General features: G+C 33.0%; 1 protein-coding gene across 1 annotated transcript in view; it reads left to right on the top strand.

Moving 5' to 3' along the window:
• Positions 1-23,610, top strand: part of LOC132731260 (uncharacterized) — a 43,056-nt gene extending 19,446 nt beyond the window's left edge. The window contains 9 exon segments of the mRNA XM_060717418.1: positions 2,727-2,870; positions 3,354-3,448; positions 3,705-3,852; positions 4,237-4,259; positions 11,301-11,331; positions 13,087-13,230; positions 22,290-22,384; positions 22,767-22,914; positions 23,562-23,610. Coding sequence (XP_060573401.1) covers positions 2,727-2,870; positions 3,354-3,448; positions 3,705-3,852; positions 4,237-4,259; positions 11,301-11,331; positions 13,087-13,230; positions 22,290-22,384; positions 22,767-22,914; positions 23,562-23,593 — 860 coding nt within the window. The 3' untranslated portion in view covers positions 23,594-23,610.

Here is a 23,610-nt window from a genome sequence, read left to right as displayed (position 1 = left end):
TGGGAATAATCAATATCAAGAGGAGATACGCATATCGTCGGCTTGTTCCGGTCAGACACTTTAACTCAGAGTTATGGCCCTTGATTAGTTATGCAATATGCATATGGAGTAAAAATCGTTTCCGGTGTAGTTCTCTGCAACTACTGGCTGGAATTCAACGAAACTTTATGGGAATCATCAATATCAAGAGGAGATGCGCATATCGTCGGCTTGTTCCGGTCAGACACTTTAACTCAGAGTTATGGCCGTTGATTAGTTATGTAGTATGCATATACTTTTTTATAGAGTAAAAATCGTTTCCGCACTACTTCTCTGCAACTACTGGCTGGAATTCAACGAAACTTTATGGGAACCTTCAATACCAAGAGGAGATGCGCATATCGTCGGCTTGTTCCGGTCAGACACTTTAACTCAGAGTTATGGCCCTTGATTAGTTATGCAGTATCCATATAGAAAAATATTTGTTTCCTCGCTACTTCTCTGCTACTACTGGCTGGAATTCAATGAAACTTTATGGGATACTAAGAGGAGATATGCATATAGTCGCCTTGTTCCAGTCAGATACTTATAACTCAGATTTATGGCCCTTGATTAGTTATGTAGTATGCATACATCTCATTGGCATCTCCAGATTTTACTATTTAACACAAAGTTATGGCCCTGTTATTGCCCTGAATATTTATCAAGTTCAAAGAATATTACTGTTTATGCCATGATTAATATATAAATAAAGCCTTATGTCCTCAGTTGTTGTGTTAATAATAACCAGTACTCGGCGGGGGATATAAATTCAACGAATTTGCTTGTTATAATGCATGAAATAGGACACTCAGCATCACCCATAGAATTTCAATATTCATAGATCTTGCAAAGCGCAAAAACTAAGATTTAATATTGAATGTTAATGATGAAATTTGAAAAAACCTTTAAGGAATACGCAGGCAAATTAATGACAATACCAAAATTATCTTATGTACTCAAATCACGCTAAAATGACATTTGTAAAAGTCCAAGAATAAATTTTGGTATCAATTCTATTTATTTTGAGTTTGAAGCGTAAATATGAACAAAGTTTAGCCGCCGGCAGAATCCTCGATGACTGTCAAGTGTACATGTATATATTTTTTGAGGATTAACAGTTTAATGAATGAAAAAAATCAAAGCGAAGAAATGAAAATGTTGCCTGTGTCTCCCTTTAAAAACATGAATATAAATATTTGGGTTATATCTTTAAGGTTTTAATCACTCCCAAATTGGCTTATGGATTATCCAACATGAAAGTGGTGTTACATTTAATAGATCTGAGAGCTCAATGCCTACAGGACCGTGTGTGTATTCTATGCCTAATAAGGGTCAATCCATCCTTTCCTATATATAACCTTGGATACATATGCTTTTGTTCTTTCATTTTCATAGTATCATAAGATTTGTTTAACATGGAATTTAGGTAATATTTGGTGCTAGCAAAATATTGTTGATTGAGCTGAAGGAAATATAAAATAATAATGGAATAATTATGTTTAATCATTCTATTCTGTTTGTAAATTATGTAAATTCAGACATTACAATTTGAATACTTCTTATATAGTACATTGCTCACAATCTACACATAAAGCATTTAAGGCATTATATCTCATAGGTATTTGCCATGATCGTCTACTTAGGATTACAACAAATAAATTGATTATGAGAAAATAATCAAAAAATATTTCAAAGTACTGAAATAGACTTTTTTGTAATTTCAGTAACTTGTTACCATAGAAATAGCAACAATTAATAGCATTATAACTGTAAACTAGTATCTTTGATTATTAGTAATGCAAATATCTGATGTTAAGTGTAAACTGGGGTAATTTCCAGTATAACTGTAACTATAAATAGCCTCTACTGGAATAGAAAGGTGATAATTCCATGTAATGGCGGCCATTTTGAAAAATGGCTGCCATGGCAACCATCTTGGCATATATAAAATGGGTCCCATGCCCAAAATGTTTCTTTTGCTTTTATTAACATCTGTGCCAAGTTTCATGCTTTTCCCATTTTCTGAAGTATTTTAGCATATTTTGTTACAAATATTAATTGACTTGACTATAATGTATGCTGCACGGTATGATCCGAGTAAATCCGTAATGTTTCAGATGTGTAAATGTGATGAAAATGGAATAATTGCAGTTGATCTTAAAGATCCTGTATGTTGTAATTAAGGCTGTTACCACACTTAAGTGAAATTATATATATGTATATAATTATGCTTCTAAAACAATTATCAAACATCTAAGAATATGTAAAATATGTACTGCAAATATCTGCCACATTATATGTAATCAATAAAATATATGCATTCATTTCTTATTCAAAAATTTACTTAGACTTTATAGAAAATAAATTTCTAATTACCTCCCTTTATTAACATAAAATGTAAATTCGTTTATACTTTACAAATAATGCTATTTGGAACCTACAATATTGATAAATATTCATTTGCGCAATATATTTATGATATAAAACCATACAAAAATTGAGTTACAGGATCTTTAAATGTTTGAATTCACCTTTAACTAATGTCATGTTTCATATATAAATACTTTCTATCCGTTTGAATATAATCACGTATTTTATAAACTGAAATGATAAATAAGAAATATAACCATTATTTATCGAGTTACGTTGTTAATGTTGTTTATGTTAATGTTGTTTGTGTTAATGTTGTTTATTTTAACGTGCAGAATTTCGGGAAGCGTTCAGTTTGTTTGACAAAGATGGAGATGGAAATATTACCGCAGATGAATTAGGAACAGTGATGCGGTCATTGGGACTAAGGCCAACTGATGAGGAACTTCGAAAAATGATGGCCGAACTAGACGTTGACAGTGAGTTATTTACAAGTAAAATATACATGTAGACACTCTCTGTGTGCAACCAGTCACTTTTAAATGTATAAGTAAAATTACAATGTTGTGACAAAGATTGTACATATTTTTTCTTAGAAATTTGAATATCATTTGACATTTTCTCAGTTGTCTAGGCAATTTCTGCATGCTTTCCGATTTAAAAATAGATATATGACACAATAGTAGGCCTATTACTATACGTCCGTCCTGGAAATATAAATAAGTTGCCTAAAATCTTTTCTCACTGGGTATGTATATGCCTTGTGGATGAAAATGGAAAGCTATTAGCAGACGACAATGAAACTGAAATTTTAAGAGCATAAGAGCAGGATAATATATTAATATATAGTGAGCAAAAGTATAGATATCACCAACATTAACATTTTAGAAATTATCTTATCACACAATATACATGAACATGAGAAAGAATTTTCAATGTAGACCTGTTTTTTAACGTTTCAGAGAGTGGAACGATAGATTTCCAGGAGTTTCTTACGATGATGGCAAATAGGCTCAAAGAAAATGAAGAGGACGGTGACATCAAAGAAGCATTTAGGGTAATACCTCTTATCTTACGTGTACATATATATACATATCATTGGTATTTAGATAGAATTAGATTTTCGGTACATTCCGTCAGGCTAGGGCGCGGTGATCCGAGCGCCATGAAAGGAAACGTTATGTATCTGCAACTGTTGTCCAACACCTCTAATCATTATTTCTTCATAAATGTAAAATTGATTATTATTAGTGTTGTGGTTGTTGTTGCTGCTGCTGTTGTTGTTATTAATATCAGAACACACATCACTTCAGGTCTTGGACAAACAGAAGCATGGTGCAATAGGAGCAGACGACTTGAAAAGTGTTATGAGTAAACTGGGAGAAAACTTGACAGACGAGGAAGTCGCTGAAATGATTAAGGAGGCCGATATTGATGGCGACGGACAGATCAGTTTCGAAGGTAATGTTGTTGTTTTTTTTGTTGTTTTTTTTGTAGGGATGTATTTCTTCTACGCGTGTTATGGTAGTTTCTTTGCACAAATCAAACCCCTGTATAAAAGTTTACCCGTATGCAGTTACTAAACTTGGCTGTTTAGACGAACTTGCAAAATTTGATGCGTATATTTTTAATGTTATACATTACTTTAATATGTTATACATTGTTTTTGTACTTTTACAACATTTTCTAACATTTAATTATAAACTTATGATATCAAATGCATATTTTACTTAACACGTCTGCATTTCAGTGAGTAGTGTTTTTTTATCTAATTTTACGTTTTTTAGGACAATTAACTTAAAAAAAAGAACACTGATAATATTAACCCGTAATTTCTGCTTTCAGAGTTTGTGCAGATGATGCAAAATAACACAATATAAGAGGTGTCCATCTTTAATAAAGTGGTGTTCATTTTGATGAAGAGGTGTTCATTTTTATAAGGAGGTGTTCATTTTTGAAAAAAGACACGGAAAGTTCGCAAACATAGCCTTTTTCAGGAGTACACATTTGTCGGTTAAGGAATACTGTAGAACTATAGGATGTGGTTCAAAACTTTTATATGCCATATTATCCGTGTATTTGTATTGTTTAACCTTTGACCTCATTTTCATCACTGGTTAGATTAATGAAGTTTGTACAATGTTGAGAAGTTGTCATTTCACAAGTATAGTTTATGTTTTCTCATTTACGTTTTCTTGTCTTCATATTTGAGAATACCATCTTTAAAAAAAAAATCTTTTCTTGAAAATATAAATAGCATTATTATTTGTGTTCGTTTGTATATTTTTGTCGTCTGCTTTTTATGGTAAATGAATTAAAGTATTAAATTGTTTTCAAACACATTGTTAGTGAGTGTATATTTCTGTGCAGTCTGATCAGGCTCTGTACTGCTGGCTGTACCAACTTTTTTAATTTTGATATCCCTAAAATTGATAATGGACAGTTCTAAAATTGGAAGCTGGACGAGGCCATTTGGGAAATTCAGAAGGTTAATGTTTAAAATTTTAACTGACCATAACCCCGGAAAAAAACATAGAGACTAAAAGATCCTTGATGCGTAAGCATTTAATTCTATTTATTACGAAAGACCGGTGGGGACATCGCAACTTCGTGAATTCCCGATTTCATCTTCGTGCGTTCACGATTTCAACTTCACGATTTCATGAAGAGTGAATTCGTGAAGTCTATATGTTAAAAAAGTGAATTCACGAAGTTAAAACAGTGAATGCACGAGGTTGGAATCGGGAATTCGTGAAGTTGAATGTCCCCACCGGTCTTTCGTACTTATTTCCTTTACTTCTATCCACACACCTTAATGTACGTGTTATATAAATATGCACCGATGTATCTATTTTAAAATCTTAAACTTAAATTTTAAACTACTCAATAAGAACTTAATTAAAACAATTAATATAAACTTAGCCGAGCATAAAATGAGCCTATGTCTACATTAAACCTTATAATATGGTGCATATTCATTAATATTATATCTAACAGTTGTATATTGATAATTATGACGGTACAAAACAATTATCTTTATATGCAATAATTTCAACGTAATTATTATGATTGAACACATGGCTTTCGTAAACAAAAATTAGGAAAACTTTGAATTAAATTTTAAACAATGCAAACTTTCAGAATATTTTAAGTTCAGCGTGCTTTTTAAAGAGGCTGTCTCAGATTTTTATCAGAATACTACATTTCAACCATGATGAAAAACCAATCGCACTTTTCTGATTTTAGGTGTTTGTTATCATCGGCACTACTATTACTATCAGGATTTTATTAGATTGCAAAATTTACAGTCGTCTTCATGAAATGAAATACAAACTGTAATGTAAGTCAGCCTCTTTAACAAGTTTGATATCACTTCAATTATAGGTTCGTGTAATGTCGGCATATTTCGCAACTTTTCATGCTTTATATGACACAATAACGCTTTGATCTGACCAAAAGCAACTATAAACTTTTCAGCGTCAGCTAAATGCTTTTTTATTAATTTTAAGTTGCATTTTAACAAATATGAAAATACTAAATGCAAACGGTAAACAGTATCGCATCAAATAAGACTGCTAGCACGTACAGCATGGTACCCGGCTTCCTGTTCTGACGCGGTGAGGATCTCCCCGTTGATTGGCTTTAAGGGAAAACTTAAGATTAACCCAATCAAACCAAGTATTACCAATAATAAGGTTACCTGAAGATAATATAAGTCCTCACCAGGCTATTAAAGTATTCAATATGAATATACACAATTGCGCATGTTCAGGCTCGTGTCCATAAACGTTTCTGACAAAGTCTATGCCTTAAATCCTGTGCAACTGACCACATTACTTTCCAGCTGAGTCATGGTAAAAAATAATATATTAATTTAAAAAAAAGAAGAAGATCTATTATTACAATTATTATTTGTCCTATTATGTTCTATAACACTGAAATGGTACAGTTCTGTTTCTTTCATAGGAAACTCGTGGCGTCTGGATGTCGTCAATGAATATACTGTAATTTTTATCTATATAAATCTAAAACAATAAAAGCATTCATTTTTCTGACGTAATATGAAGTAAAATTATAGCAAAACCTTCAAACATAGGCTCATCTTGAAAATGGGAAAATTGGTCTTTGCTGACCGGTGGTTTCTCGATACAGGCCATTTTATACATAATTGTTCACATGTTGAAAAAGAAAAAGATTTTGTGCATTTAAAAAGTATTGAGAATTTAATTTGCATGCAAGACATTTGAATATCCTGACTTAGGTTTGAAGCCTTATGTGGCAGACTAGATTTGAATTAATTATAAGTTACTTGCGGTCAAACTAATACCAAGTTGAAACCTTATATGGGATACTAGTAATTCGTAATTGCAGAATATTTAATTAAAAGTAATTTCACTGAGAACCAAGCATGACAGACTTCAAGTAATACTATAAGTATCAGCAGACGATAAAATTAATGATCATAAAAATTGTTATAAATTGCCTATTAGCCTGTTCTAAATACTCGCGAAAATAACACAGCGCAAATTTTCTAGGTTGTACAGTATATCGCGATGATAGGGCATGTCAATCATTAATTTAATTCTTAAATATCATACACATCAAAGGTCCGTTTTATCAGTCTGTATTCCAGACGCCTTATATTTCACCTGATTCGACGTTACCGCACATATCGTTCTAATAAATAATAAAAAAAACAACCAAGCTTTTTGCATAATGACTATATCTCAATGAATACGTTGAATTAAAATGGCCAAATCACGGGCTTGAAACCCTGTATACCCCTGCCTTATTATATCTTTTCATTAATATTACATTCATAACTTTAACCCCGTTTCGTCAATTTAAAATTCAACCCACTTTGTCGATACTAAAATTTTCAATTTAAAACAAAACAAAAATACGATACATTCAACTACTTAAATTTAATACCGTCTCTGTATCTGTAACGGGGTTTTACAAACTTTATACAATCGCACGGTAAATAAGAGCACGGTTCGTTAGAGTTCTTGTTTGCAGGCAGATTTTATTTGAATGTTATCTTGTCTGTAGGTATTTGGAAACTCATGATATACAATGATGGAGGTCAAAATGATTGCCAATCTATTTACAAAGCGTAAACCTTCGCATAAGCTGATTCAAATATCATTGGAATTATTTATAAAGATAAATTCATAAGATAAAAACATGTTGAACTAGTGCCTATATTGGCATGATTTTACAATTAGGAAATGTGTGGAAAATATTATTAAAACTGTATATACGTTTTATTTTTTCTCTCTCCGAAGAAAAAAATAGGATTTTGTTTTGTTTACAAAATATGATGGATATTTGAAATATAAAAATGGTAGGTACATGTATATAGTACCGCTTGCTATATTTATGCGAGAAAAATATCCTATCTTGCGCATACCTGGAGATAAAAATTTAATAAAAAAGTCGGAGTATAAAATATTAACACGCATTGAAACGCTTAACATTGTTTTTGCTGATTCTAACTTAGAATATCAATTGATTCGAGTGTTTTGCATAGGCTTTGTATTTGACGAAGTAATATGTTTATTGCGCACAAAGTGTAGGTACTTTACAAACGCAAAAACGCATATGTAAATTGTACATAAATGTAGACAATGCATTGATAATTATCATTATTTTTGTTTGCACGATTATATTTGATGTGAAAAAAGGAAACTTTCAATCAGTGTATACACGTATTTTATTATTATTGTTTTTAGTAAATGGTTTTCTACGTGTAAATTCCATAAACTCAATGTGAAATGAAACGTAATATTCAGTGCAAGTTATTGTAGTCTCTCTATATATAGTGACCTAACTTTTAGTATATGTTATAAAATCTTTTGTTAACACCATGACAGCAATGTTTTAGATTCTTGAACATTTTAAATACTTAAACTTTTTCTGTTACAGATATTATACACGTGCATATTAAATAACAATGTCGTGTCCTGAATGCTAACAGTCAAAATAGCACAAATAGTTTACACTATCGTATCGGCACCTTCTGATTCAATGCAGTTCCTTCAATGAGTAAAATATATATAAAAAATTCTCCCCTCGTTAAAAGATCTAACTAATTAATGACAATTCATGTGGTATGAAATCTGATTAAATTCCGCGCAATCCGTTCATTATCACTTCTGACTGATTCAGTCACCTTGATTAGAAATAACAGCATGGAGTTCTCGCGTAAAATTCGAGAAAATCGATAAGAATTTAAGTTTTACACGCTCAATAAATTCTATATGAAACAATAGCTCCCTGTTGTATTATAGTTTGGAGACCTTTCTGTACAAATCAGGTGGCCTCGTGTTTCGATGCTCTTTCTATTACTTTGAATATTACGTCGTGTTGTTTTCTTTTTCCGTTTTGAAGATTGTACTGGAAAAAGCGAATGTACGGAGTTTATTCAGTGCCACGCATCTGTTATGTCTTGTAAGACTTTTCCTGCGATAAAATGATTACTGTTATCAGTTTCTTACTTCTTTGACTTGAATGTACTGAAAGGATAACGTAGAAAGTTTATGATATGATAAATTTGTTTATTGTCCTATTAATCAATCAGCGTTTCACTGACATATTTATAGTACGCGTCATTAGACTATTTGACATTCAGGCCATGCATTTTGAGGCCTTTGGTTCACAAGCTACCATGCGGGCCTACGGTCCTTCAGACCTAGGCCCATATGTCAGTATGTGTTTGTAGAACTAGCTCCGTATGTCATTTATATGCCATTTAAGGTCACTGCACCTCGAGCTGTAAGTCATTATGTGCTTGTAGCTTACTTTGCGCCAAACTCCCCGCAGCTGTTATTCCCCTGCGCTTGTAAAACTAGGTCCGTTTCTCAATGTATGCGCTTTTTGGACAAGGTTTTTATGTCGTTTTCATCTTGTTGGGCTACGCTCATTTGTCATTATGTGCTTTCAGAACTAGGTCTATAAACGACTATGGGCTTGTAGACTAGATCCGTGTCTCACTTTGCGCTTTTATGACAAGTATATATGTCACTATGAGCATGTGCAACTAGATCCCTATATGCGCTTTTAAAGCAATATCTGTATGCCACTATGAGCTTTAAGACGTAGATCCGTATATTATGATATCGAAGAACATGGTTTATATGTCGTTTATATGTGTTTTAGGGGCTTAATTCCTTTGCATTTTGCACTCACATAAGCTCACTTTGTGTTTATAGAAGGACACCATGGCCACTGGTCATTATGTCATTTTGCGTTTCTTCCAGGACACAGTGATTTCATATGTCATAATGCGCGTCTTTAAGGAATTTACTTTTAGAGCATACGGTCTTTGAATTATTATGCTCTTTTCCTACCTACTGTCCACCGATCGGTATCAACTATGAAATCAAAGGGAATAGTACAAAGCTACGGAATGCCGTTAGGGCCATCGCCTATGAATGGTTTGATCTGAAACATGATACTCGAAAGTACGATGATGAAAACACGAAATCACGAAACCACGATGGTGAAAACGCGACAGTACGATGATGAAAACACAACAGTACGATAACGAAAACGCGATAATACGACAGTACGATGATGATAATACAATTAACTATCGTGTTTTCATCATCGTACTTTCGCGTTTTCACCATCGTAATATCGTGATTTCGCGTTTTCATCATCGTACTGTCGTGTTTTCATCATCGTACTTTCGTGTTTTCACCATCGTACTATCGCGTTTTCATCATCGTACTGTCGTTTATCATCATCGTACTATCGCGTTTTCACCATCGTACTGTCGTGTTTTCATCATCGTACTATCGCGTTTTCATCATCGTACTATCGCGTTTTCATCATCGTACTATCGCGTTTTCATCATCGTAGTTTCGTAATTTCGCGTTTTCACCATCGTACTATCGACTATCGCGTTTCAGGTCAACACATTCATAGGCGATGACCCGAACGGCATTCCGGAATGCCGTTATCGTCATCGCCTATGAATTGTTTTATCTGAAACGCGATACTCGACAGAACGATGATGAAAACGCGAAATCACGAAACTACGATGGTGAAACCGAAAATGTACGATGGTGAAAACACGATAGTTTATCGCGTTTTCATCATCGTAGTATCGTACTGTCGCGTTTTCATCATCGTACTATCGCGTTTTCATCATTGTAATTTCGCGTTTTCACCATCGTAGTTTCGTGATTTCGCGTTTTCACCATCGTACTTTCGACTATCGCGTTTCCGATCAACACACTCATAGGCAATGGCCCTAACGGCATTCCGTACAAAGCACGTATTTCAAGGTTTCGTTATTATGATTATTTATGATGCCCCTTGCGTAAATAATGAAATATGATGTAAGGTATGAACATAATTTCTTTGCTTATATGCATGTATAGCAAAAGGCATTGTGTCAAATGCTATACTCTCAATGTATATATAAAAATATCTCCAAAATATATTTGAGTAAATTTTCTTCTTAAAGTGATGAATTAAGTTTTAATTTACTTTAAAATTTTGAACATACGCATGGTCTAATTATGTGAACTAACCTTCATGCGGATTAATTAAATCAGCCGATCAGTTAAATCTATCGATCAAAGTTGGTTTTATTTAATTGTTATGGGGCATTAAATCTAAAATAAACGTTAATTTATCTTTGAATAAAAAGAAGACACAATTGTATAAAAATTGTTGAATAAATAGAGATTAAATCTCATATATTTAATGATATATCTGATAAGCAAAACGCAAATTCAACATTGTTCCATTAACCCAATTTCTCGCTCTGCAACCGAGATATACGCTGTTTTTTCTCTCCAAATAACCTCTTCGTTGGGGATAACTCTGCCGACCAGTTTTTAATTAATTTGTGGTTATGACTTTTATGATAAGAAACATTTTAATTTTTATTGCAGGCTGACTCACTGAGCGAAGAACAGATTCACGGTAAAAATATCTTAATTGTTCACCTGTGATTTTCTTCTCCTTTTTTCTTCAGATGTTATTCTGTTTCAATTTCTAAGAAATTCATTTACACAGCATGACTCGACAATAAAGAGAGCCAATTAGATCTAGAATCGTTTTCATCTATATGATATTTAAGTTAATACCGTTATGATAGCTACTCGAAATATTCGAACGATGTCTATTTTTAGATTTGAAAGAACGTGGAATTAAGTGGGATAATACTGCAGACAATTTGTTATTATCTTCATAATAAAATGTATGGAAATTTGATAACTCTCACGAACGACCCTTTTGAAATATATAGGCTTCTCTCTTTGGTGTTTTCCTGAATGACATATTAACCGCAATATGAGCGAGAAGATGAGTTTTTTACTGAATATTGGTACATAGAGGAATATGTTGCAATTGACACGCATACTCATACTTTATTGTTTGGTTTGGTTTTGCGGCTAACCAACACAATTTAAGTCATATGGCACCGAAACAAAAAAGAAGATTTTGGATAACCTCGGGTGTTACAATCTTTAAGCAACACCACTCACTTGCTAGAGCTAAGAGATGCATAGACTCCAGTAATATGGTGGCTGATTTGGTACGCTTTTGTGCGTCACGTTGGCGCTAGTGACAACACGACAAAGCGCTAAACGACGCGTTGTCGCGCTGTCGTCTCGTCGTCCTGTCTCTAGCATGACACGACAAAAGGCGCGTTGTCGTGCGGAGTGTTGTCGCGATGTCACATTGTCGCTCTGTTCAAACTGAAGGATTGGCTTATAAGTCAAGCGACAGTACGACCTCGCGACAACGCGCCGCACGACAATTCCCCGTTTGGCGTGCCGCGCTAGAGACAGGACGGCGAGAGGACAGCGCGACAATGCGCCGTTTGGTGCTTAGTCATGTTGTCGCTAGCGACAGGACGACAACACGAAAGTACGACAACGCACTGTTTGGCGCTTTGTCGTGTTGTCGCTAGTGCCAACTAGACCCACAAAAGCCTTACCAAAGCAGCCACCATACAGTAATTCAAATGCATTTAGTAACGCTTCAACAGAAATTTTGACTGCGAAACTTTGGAATGTTAAGTACACGTATAGCATATCAATGAAAAACCAGTTATGTGCCATGATCATGAGTATTTGAATATTTTAACAAAAGCGAGGATTATTTTCTGTCCACCATTATCTCAACATATCAGAAATTCTTATAATTTTCAGTTTTGTTAGCAACCTTTAAGTAAGTGGGTTTGGATTTTAATTGCTATTTACTACGATTTTCCTTCCATGACTAGTCCGTTACCAATGAAATAATCCCTGCAAGCAATAAGGCAATATTTAATTTCAAGTAAATTATAATCCAACCATCTTTTAATCTCGATTTTGATTTTAAAAAATAAACAAAAAACAAAAACAAAAAACAACAGAAAAACAACAACATTGTTTTATAAAAATGCTACAAAGAAATGAAAATGTTACATAATTATAATATAAGCATTTATGAGATTGTCACGAGCATTAATAATGACAGTGTATCATGCGTAAAAGAGTTATACTTTATTGCTGCATTTGATCCTCGCCGCGTCGAGTTGGAATCCCGTTCGGGACATAATTCTGTTCACTTTAGAAAGTTATCTGGCGAGCTTATGCTGCTGTGGCCAGGCCTATATGCATGCTTGCATTGTATCAGAAGAACTGTCCAATAGTGGCACATAATGAAATTAGTTTACTTATATTTTTGTAGAGTTTCGGGAAGCGTTTAGTTTATTTGATAAAGATGGAGATGGCACCATAACAACGAAAGAGTTGGGCGTGGTCATGAAGTCCCTTGGGCAAAGACCAACAGAGAATGAGCTCAAAGACATGATTAACGAGGTTGATTTAGATGGTAGGTTCTTTTACAGTTAAAATGATAACATCATTGCTGAATGTATAGTATCAGTTACGAAATCAAATGGTGTCTTTGGCAGAATGTTGTCTGAATCATTTATAAATTCTATGACCCTTAGCTTTTTGTACAAGTTTTAAAAGAATAAGGGAATATAAACTATGAAACGTACTTTTTTGATCAGCTAGCTTACGGAACGTGGTTGGTTGTTCTCGCATACCCGCACGTTCATGAAATAATATCGAAGGGGCACTAACAGAGGTTTTCCTCTGCAAAGTCGTCGTTAAAGTGTCGGTGTGACTTATGCGCGATCAGCAGAACAGCAACTAAAATTTGTCTAGCATCTGTTCCATTGTATGTTAAATATAGGTAATGGTTAAAAGTTAGAATCGATCAATTTTAAAGGGACTTTACTGGAATAGAAATATATGTTTGAGATTAATGTTCCATTTGATGACGGTCTAGACCAATAACTTATGTACAATGTTAGATCATTTGCTCTCTCCGTTTTTTCTAGAATAATTATTTTAATTGTGAAAAATGACCAAAATTGAGAAGCGTTGCAACGCCTTTCACTCAAACTGGGCTAAGAATAGCACAAACATACGATTGGCAATTTATTTCTGAGTATATTTCTTAATTATCTTTTGCATATCTTAAAGTTTAAAGTGCCTCTGTCGATCTATCTGTGAAATTCAAAATGTATATTTTTAGGCTTTTGGATCTCAGTGAAGTTCCTTTCATAGAATGTAATAAGGGGCGTCCGTAGCCGAGTGGTTAAGGTCGTTGACTTCAAACCACTTGCCCCTCATCGCTGTGGGTTCGAATCCCGACAGGGACTTTGGATTCTTTCATGTGAGGAAGCTATCCTGCTAGCTTACGGAACGTCGGTGGTTCTACTCAGGTGCCCGTTCGTGTCTTCCTCCACCAGTAAAGCTGGGACGTCGCGATATGACCTATACTGTGTCGATGTGACGAAAAAACCCAAAACAAAACAAACAAAACAAGAATGTAATAAATTCTCTGTGTTAAATGTTGACAAAAAATACTGTCCGGAGAATAAGTAACTTACGGAAGCCCATAAGTGCCATTTTGTCTTAGGTGTTTTGTCTTATGACTGATGACTTATGTATAATGACTTTTGTCTTATGCTTTATGACTTTTGTCAGAAGGCGGCACATTATATTTAAACTAGTTTCGTTTCGTGCAACCATTGCGGCGTGCAGAATGGGTACAGAAAATGAGAAGGGAAGACTTCATTGGTAAGTGTTGAATTGTGAACAGTTTTACATAATCATATTGTTTATGAAATGACAACTTCTGTAAAGGCTTTCCTGCAGAATTAATGGAAAAAGAATGTTTTAACGAGACTCCCAATTTTGTGAAATACTTTACTTTGTAAATGTTACTCCTCCTCGCATCTGTTTCATTATTTTCCAAAACTGTATGACATAATTGTATGCATAACAACTTGGAACTTTGATTCCATTGATGGCTTTATAGAGTTATGCCGCTTTTAAGTTCTTTTCAAAGCATCAAGTAATTTTTAATATTCCAGACCTGTATTTGGTGCTCTTGGTCTTTAAACAGACATCTTGTTACTTATATCCTGCCCGCATAGCTCGTGGAAAAGATATTAGTACTGGTACAGAATCCAGGGACACTAGTTAAATGACGGAGTACTGTGAAATTGCCTTAAAGTGACATTATGCCCATACATGGGCAGAAATAGAGTGAACAGGTGAAAGTCAAAATAAGTTTACATTTTCTGATAATTCCTTTCAATTTTATAATTTTCTTCACATGTACGATAAAGAACTCACTAGGTCCTGTGAAATGTGTGTAAATATCCATCGGAATGTATCTGTAACTTTCAATTTATAAAAAAAAGTGGAGCAGTCATTTTATATATCTAGGTAGACTTATTTTTACCCTAAACATTTTTAAATATCATGTCAATCACCATTATAACGACCAGTTAATTGAAATATATAGTCAATTAAAGTCAAAATGAGCATAATGTCACTTTAAACTACAACAAAACAAAACAAAAATCCTTAATTTTTAGCTGAAATATTTCTAATCTAGTCATAATTAAATACTTCGGTTTAGTTACAATTTAATTAAGATACAACTTTACATGCGTAGCACTAATTGTTTTCCTTAGCAACATAATTGCTTTAGATTCTACCATCATACCAACAAAGTAGCTGTTATTGTTCTATGTGAACCAAACTCTATCTACGTTCAAGCTTTCATCTTCTGGCAACTATGGCTTAATTTCAATAAAAATCGAAACTATTAGTCTATTACATATTAGTTGAATGAATTTCAAAAGATACATCGTACAGCAGCATTTTGATACATTACATACAAATATTGTTTTTGTCTGACATCTTATGAATTATGAACTATAGTTTAATAGCTTATGTACTTTGTTTTTCAGATATCTTTAATGAATATGTCCGCGTTTTATAGCACGTGGCTTTGTCTGGGATACAATAGGTTTGAAACTATTGGACCTGATTGAATTATTACTTGGAAAGTCCACAGAATGAAAAGACGCAATAATAAAGGGTTCAAGTAATGTATAGCTCGTAGACGTCACAATAAACTGAAACCAAATGACTTTTGCATATACACGGTGCTATTAGGCTTCTAAGACTTGAAGTGTCACAAAGTAACAACAGCATTGCAGTCATCGCCATGTAGTTGCGTTCGTGGCCGAGTGGTTAAGGTCGTTGACCTCAATCAACTTGCCCCTCACCGCTGTGGGTTCGAACCCCGACAGGGACTTTGGATTCTTTCATGTGAGGAAGCTATCCAGCTAGTTTACGGGACGTCGGTGGTTTTATTCAGGTGCCCGTTCGTGCCTGAAAAAATGCACGGAGGGACATCCGACATTCCTTCACTTGTAAAGCTGGAACATCGCCAAATGACCTACACTTTGTCGGTGTGACGTAAAACCCAAATCAAACATCATCGCCATGTATTATCTTGAAGCACTGGAGACGTTTAACATTGCTACACAAAATATCAACTCTGTCGACCTTTACTCCAACCGTTCTTCCGGTACAATGATACAAATAATATGTCGAATCCTATAGTAGTTTTATTTCCGAAAATTAAACAACAACAAAAAACAACGTTTCAATGAATAGAGACCTGGAGTGGAACCACAAGACGTAAAGGAATTCAAATGTGAATTTTCTTTTTTTCAGAGATTAAAAAGACAGTCACGAGTATGGTAATGTGAATGATTGAAATTATGTTTCATACACTTGATTCAGGCCGAGATTAACAGAATAGCGGTGAATTGAGGCCTACTTACCATACATAAACAAGAGTCCTCCTGAGATACCAAATGGTAAACCCGATTTACTTTCTATCTGACTAATTTGGTGGACACAATTATGGAAAGATTGTAGATCAACATGATGTTGATGCTTGTTGCGAAATGGACGGCATATGCAGGAGAATTAACAATATTACTAAAGACCAACCTTCGCATTCCAATAGATGTACAAGGGGCGATAGAACTATACAGGGAACTACTGGAAGTTATTGACGAAGTTGCTTATGTGTATTATCGCTTTATTCTTGTTCAACTGTAAAAAGGGTATTACGAGTGTATTTTCATATTGAGTTTTTTTTTCAAGAATTATGTAAAAATAAAAATATGCATCTGTGTGAGCAATTAATTATATCTTTTATAAAATCAAGACATATAATAAATTCAATATTAAAAGAAACAAAATTGATGTTATTATCTTATCTTTTAATTGCAATTAAAACAATTTATCCGTTATGGAAATGGTAAATTCAGCCATTGTCCAAAAATCTTAAACAACATTGACGTCACAGCCGTATTACAAAAATGTTATACAATGTATACAATATGGCCGGTAGGTCTAAACTACGAAACCTAGGCTGTTTTCGCGATAATAATAAAACAAAAATTCAACTTATTTTGTTAAAACACACATATAGATTTTAAGTACGTTTGAAAATTAGATATATCTTTATTTGGCATTACAAATTTATCTTGAAATGTCACTTTTATGTTTTGACAGATTCACTTCCATAGCATCTGAAAAAAAATCTAGTTGCATAACTTATAGTTATTTGAACATTTTTTTCTTTTTTATTGATCTCGTTTATTCTTGCTCTCCGCCCGTGCTGTCACTTGTCAAAATTTCCTGCGAATTTCATAGTCGTCCAAACTGTAATTGTTATGTGAAATGCCTCCCAGGACCAAGCTGTTTCTGCAAAAAAAGATATAAAGGATAATTTAATGAGTATACACCAATGCATTTATCTATATTTATCTAGAAATTTGACGTTTAAGTTGTCAGTGTTTTTAATTCAACAAGAACGTACCCGTTATTTAATGATGGGGGAAAAAGAAGTGTCACTCACATCAAAATTTGCTATACATTAGTGTTATATTATTATTTGCTGATAAGAGGGTTTATTTGCAAACTTTACCCTGATATTCCTACAAAATAGTTCCACTTGGACAAATTTACAGAGCCAACATTAATTATATATTATTAGCATTTACCTTATTATGTATTACAAGTCTTTTTTTCGTGACATATTTTGTATTGTAAAATACGACTTATGTATAATGACTTTTGCATTATGTCTTATGTATAATGCCTTTTGTATTATGTCTTATGTATAATGACTTTTGTATTATGTCTTATGTATAATGACTTTTGTATTATGTCTTATGTATAATGACTTTTGTATTATGTCTTATGTATAATGACTTTTGTATTATGTCTTATGTATAATGACTTTTGTATTATGTCTTATGTATAATGACTTTTGTATTTTGTCTTATGTATAATGACTTTTGTATTATGTCTTATGTATAATGACTTTCGTATTATGTTTTATGTGATATGAAATTAACAATTATATATTTAAAAAAAAATTGTTCTTGTTTCCTCGGTATCAGTATTTCATATATAGAGGATATTAAATGAGTGTAAGTTCAATACTGAATTTATTGCACGAGTTATAATGTTATTTTATTCAACGAGTGCAATAAATTCAGTAATGAACTTACACGAATTCAATATTCTATTTATCATATACCCAAAAAAAGACCATTTAAAGTGAAATAAGAGTCATTTTTCATTGACGCGCCTATAGTATAACGCTAACATTTAGCGCGTCATTTCGCTATGTTTGTATAACGCTAATGACGTCACGTCAAAATATATGCACGGCCGTGCAATACCATATTGACGGAGTCGTAAAATCGGCACGGATGTGTGCTAAATTCACATTCTCAACTAGCAAGATGATATGATAATTCGATAGAATATCATCATTCAGTAACTCGGGCTTTGTAATTGCCAGATAAATTATAAACCGATGTCTTGTATTTTACTTTGTAAAAAGAGTCACAGGTAGAAGTTAAATGTCAAATATGTTTACCATCTATGAATCTCCATAAGTTTATCTTTTCCAATGTTTTCTTGGTCTTAGCCTGCTATGTTCTGACCTAGTACCTAAATACGTTTACTACTCGCATTTACCTGAAATAATAATGTATATTTTATACAGAATAAAGTTTCACACATTTTGTTTTGCAAATATCTTGATACTTAAACTTTAACAGTTTAACTTTAACTTTTACAGTTTAACTTTAACAGTTAACATAATTGTTGTGCCCCGTGACCTACTTTTTCATTTGAGATGATCCATAGTCGAACCCTAACCTTGTAAGGGAGATAATAGGCCTTTCTCAAATTATATGCATACTTTACATTCCATCACCAGAGAGAGGCTAACAGGGCATGAATGTAAACATATAATGTCTGACCTGATAAGCCCTAGTGTGTTAAACTTACTGGGGAAATCTCATTTTTATTCCACTCTGTTATTCCAATTCTAGATATAATTATACCGTTAATTTTCATAAAATACCTAAGGAAGGAAAGGATTGTGAAAATTAGATGGATGAAAGAACATTTCAAGGTAAAATACCCTTGTTCTTTTCTATTTAAACCAAGCTACTTAAGTTGTAATATTACTACTTACATTAATTACTCTCATTTCTCATTGTTTTAAATGTTTCATTTATATAAACATAACAATATGTTTGTTCATAAATTTCATTTAAAATATCACACTTATAATGATAACATTTAAAACATAATTGCTTCAGAATCTAAATCAATACCGTTTTTATACTAAAAAGCAATAACGGTTATTTTATGTACTATTTCAGATCAATATTTTGCAATAGTTGCTCGTTTTGAAGCATTTCACACAATAAGATTAACAATCATGGACATAAATTCATATATGTCTGAAGAGAACAGATGTACCCTGTAGATGGTTCGACTGGAGTAATAATCAACAGACCAGTAAGATGAACACTAAAGAAGAAGATTTCATTACCAGATGAAAGGTATACACAAGACTTAATTTTCATTTTTTACACATTAACAAAGTTCAGTACCTATAAAAAATGTATGTGCAATTAAAATATAAATTGATATATTCTAGAAATGGCATAATTCTTGTTTCCACTTCTAAATAAAGGTATATATTTTTCAGGAATTCCATTGGTAACAGTAATGAACACAATTGACAACTGGTAATTGAATCGCCTTTAATTGTAATATCTCTTCATAGCAGTGGCAAGAAACTATCAAACAGGTCAAAGAAGAATTACAGAAAACTAAGGAAGAAAACAAACAGTGATATTGAACATCTGATACAAACAAAATTTCAGATGTTGACAGTTGTATATTGTGTAATGTTATACAGGATTTCCAACAAAATTTACTATATATTCATTACAGTTTTCAATAGGAAAAACATTAAGAGCGTTTATTATGATGCAAGCAAAACAATCAGCTTGACTGGCGAAATGTTTTTAGCACATTTTAAAGGACCATTTGTTCAGTCTTTTGCGCCTTGAATTTAAATAAAAACTTTAAAAGAAATCATCGCATTACTTTGTTTTTAACATTGTGCTTTGTTACATATATGGTGCAGGGAATATGTCAACATGTTTATTACATTTAATATTTTGTCCTCTTATTGCATTATATTGTTGAAAGAATATGTCTTGGAATGTTAAAAGAAGTGCTAAATTTCGATGCTGCCTTTCCTAATACCCTACAACTGCAAGGTATTGCGCAGGTTTTCTGCGAATCTTCAGTCCCTTATGTACATGGAATATTTGGGGTTGGTAAGTCCAAGCAACATCCTCTGGAAGTGCCGTGTTCCCTAATGATTTGTTATATACCAGCCAGTTGAGGGTTCCAACAATATGACCACATAATCAAGATGGACCAACTGGACAAGTGCAATAATCTAATCATAGTTCAGCTTCGTCTTAAGATTTGACTGATATTTGCAATCAAATGATTGTATTTCGTTATATACTAAGTATTTTATACTGTAATTAATTAAATGGTTGATAATATATAAGTTTTACGTTCCTTACTTAGTATGAAATGTATTTTTACATTGCTGTAAACAACATCATGTGTTATGATACTGAAAATCCATTGAAATGTATAAGACGGGTGTCACGTTTAAACAAAATATCATTTTGGTTTGATAAGGCTGTCTGTAAAATTATTCAGTTTCTAGAGAGTCATCCAGAATTTTTTACTTTAAATACAAAGTGAATTAAACTTTTTTAAACTTTTTTTATTTCAATAGCTAAATTTAGGGGAAGTATGGTACAGAATTCAGCATCCAACTGTTTACATCTATTATCAGTTAATTGCTTAATACACTCTTGACCAACATGTGTTGAGGTTAGCAGTAAAATACTGATAAGGCAGATAATGTCTATTAAAGTTGCAAAGAGTTAACCTCATATATTTATACTGACAAAGAATATTAGAAATTACTTGGAATTATCATAAACTTTAAATGACTTATCTGGTCTTGTATGTCCTTCACTGTCTATAGTGTAAATTAAACCCTTTGTTGATTTATTTATCTCAAGAAGAGATTTATTAATGTTAAATACAGTTCACAACAAGTATGTAGCAAACAAAACATTATCAAGATTCCCGACACTGTAGAAAAATCTTTCGGCCATATATTCATATATTCGTGATATGTTAACATAGAGCAGATACTGCAGCTTGCCCTGTTAGCCTCGTTCTGAGAAATCTATGAATATGTATGAGGTAATATTAAGAAGGGTCTATTATACAAGTAAGGAGAAATACACTACTGTCATACTGTTTAAATTTCAACACTTACCAAAGCGTCTGCTGTTTCACTATCAGATTTACCTCCAAAGGCTGCCATGATGAGTGTACTTGATGAAACGTGTCTTTTTGCCGCTTTTTTGTCAAGTCATAATACATAAGACAAAAGTCATAATACATAAGTCATTAGTCATAAGACATAACTCCTAAGACAAAATGGCACTTATGGGCTTCCGTAGTAACTAATATTTATACCAATGTTTTTAAAGAAAGTATATTAAATGTTAAAACGCCGGAATATATATGTACGTGCTTGAACGATATTTTATTAGATCAACAAACAACAAAATGCTTGAAGATTTCTAGAAACACTTACACCTCAACTTTCATGTTTAATTGTTTTAAGATAAGCAAACATACTTGAAACAGATGTTTAAGTATATCTTCGTATTTTCCGTAAAATACGCGTGCTTTGCGAATATTTTTAAAACTAACTCCACCAAGCGAAAATTATTTTAGTACATGCGCACTCGGTCCGGACACATTCTATATAATAATGCTGTTGCCTGCCAAATATATTACATTTCCGATAATGAAACCCCTTTTAATAACAATGGACTGATTCAATTTCAATATTGGTCAAGTCTATTACACACATTTAGGGTTGAAAAGGTTTTGTTTTCAGATTATCTATAAAATCCCATTTGTCGGCTGCTTTGTAACCACAAGTAACAAGACATCACTCTGTACGAACCTTGCTTGAACAAACAGAACAAGAAAATCAGTAACATCTCCTAGTAGATATTTTCATATTGTAAGACTTTGACTCATTTTGAAAATTCGCGCCATTTTTTGCAGGAAATGGTACAATAGACTTCAAAGAATTCCTGACGATGATGGCCAACAAGATGAAGGAGGGGGACCAAGACGAGGAGCTGAGGGAGGCTTTTAGGGTAAAAGTGAAAAGTTCAGTTAGCAACAGTGGCAGCAAAGTTCAGAACGAGCTGCCAAAATTTTGTATATGACGGTCAATGAATGGTTATTGTGATCAAATTGTGTATTTAAAGAAAAAACATACAAATCAAAATATTTTTGTAGCTCTATTAAATGTTATCAAATTTTTTGATATTTCTAAATGGTATGTGAAGTGAGGCGCAAAGGGGTGTGTAGGGGTTCACCACGATTTTTTTATGTTTATACAATCTATGTATATTATAAAAGATTTAGTGCAAAGAGGTATGTTAGCATGCTATAAAATAACCGAACATTATGACAGCTTTATTCTAAATCTCAAACTTTACAATTCCATTAAAATACAATTAAATCTTCAAACAGGTGTTCGACAAGGATGGAAATGGGTCAATAAGTGCAGCTGAACTGAAATATGTTATGGCAAATCTTGGAGAAAAACTCACTGATGATGAAGTAGATGAGATGATTAAAGAAGCTGATCTCGATGGTGATGGCCAAGTTAACTTTGAAGGTAATTTAATATTACGTGAAAGAATTTAGTACAAATCATATTAAATCCATTACATTTAAAATGCCTTGTCGACACTGTTAGATAAATCTGGCAACATTTTAACTTCCACTTTGCATTTCAAGCAATTGATATAATAAATAGAATATTTTATTCGTGTAGGTTCGATACAAAACTTATTGAACTCGTTGAATGAATTTACTCATTCAATGTCCGCTCTATGTACATGTATCTTATTGCAGTTTTTTTTTGTTCTCTTGTATTTATAGTGTTTTTTGTTGCTGTTGTTGTATTTTGTTGTGTTGTTGTTGCGGCTGCTGCTGCTGTTGTTTTGTTGTTGTTTTAAGCGTTATTATCTACATTACATACTTTCAAATTCCTGTGCCAGTTATGTTTTGCTTGGGCCTTTTTTTCTTATAAAGTTTATAAGCAACGTGATTTGTATATTAACTAATGTAAAATATCATGTACAAGAACATGCGATTTTGTTTTTGTTTTTGGTGTTTTTTGTATTAATTTTCCGGTAATGTCGCTTTTAAATAGGCAATGACTACTTACCAAAACTCCTAAGATAAGGTCCCTTCGTTTTATTAAGCAAAATGATTTCAGTGATTTTTATTTATAACGTTCATTTATATTTTATCTTCCAGAATTTGTATATATGATGCAGTCTAATAAATAACAGCAGTGAATGACAGG

The sequence above is a fragment of the Ruditapes philippinarum genome, unplaced genomic scaffold, assembly GCF_026571515.1.
Source record: "Ruditapes philippinarum isolate M1 unplaced genomic scaffold, ASM2657151v2 ctg124_1_1_1_1, whole genome shotgun sequence".
Classification (NCBI taxonomy): domain Eukaryota; kingdom Metazoa; phylum Mollusca; class Bivalvia; order Venerida; family Veneridae; genus Ruditapes; species Ruditapes philippinarum.
This window is presented reverse-complemented; position numbering and strand designations above follow the sequence as displayed.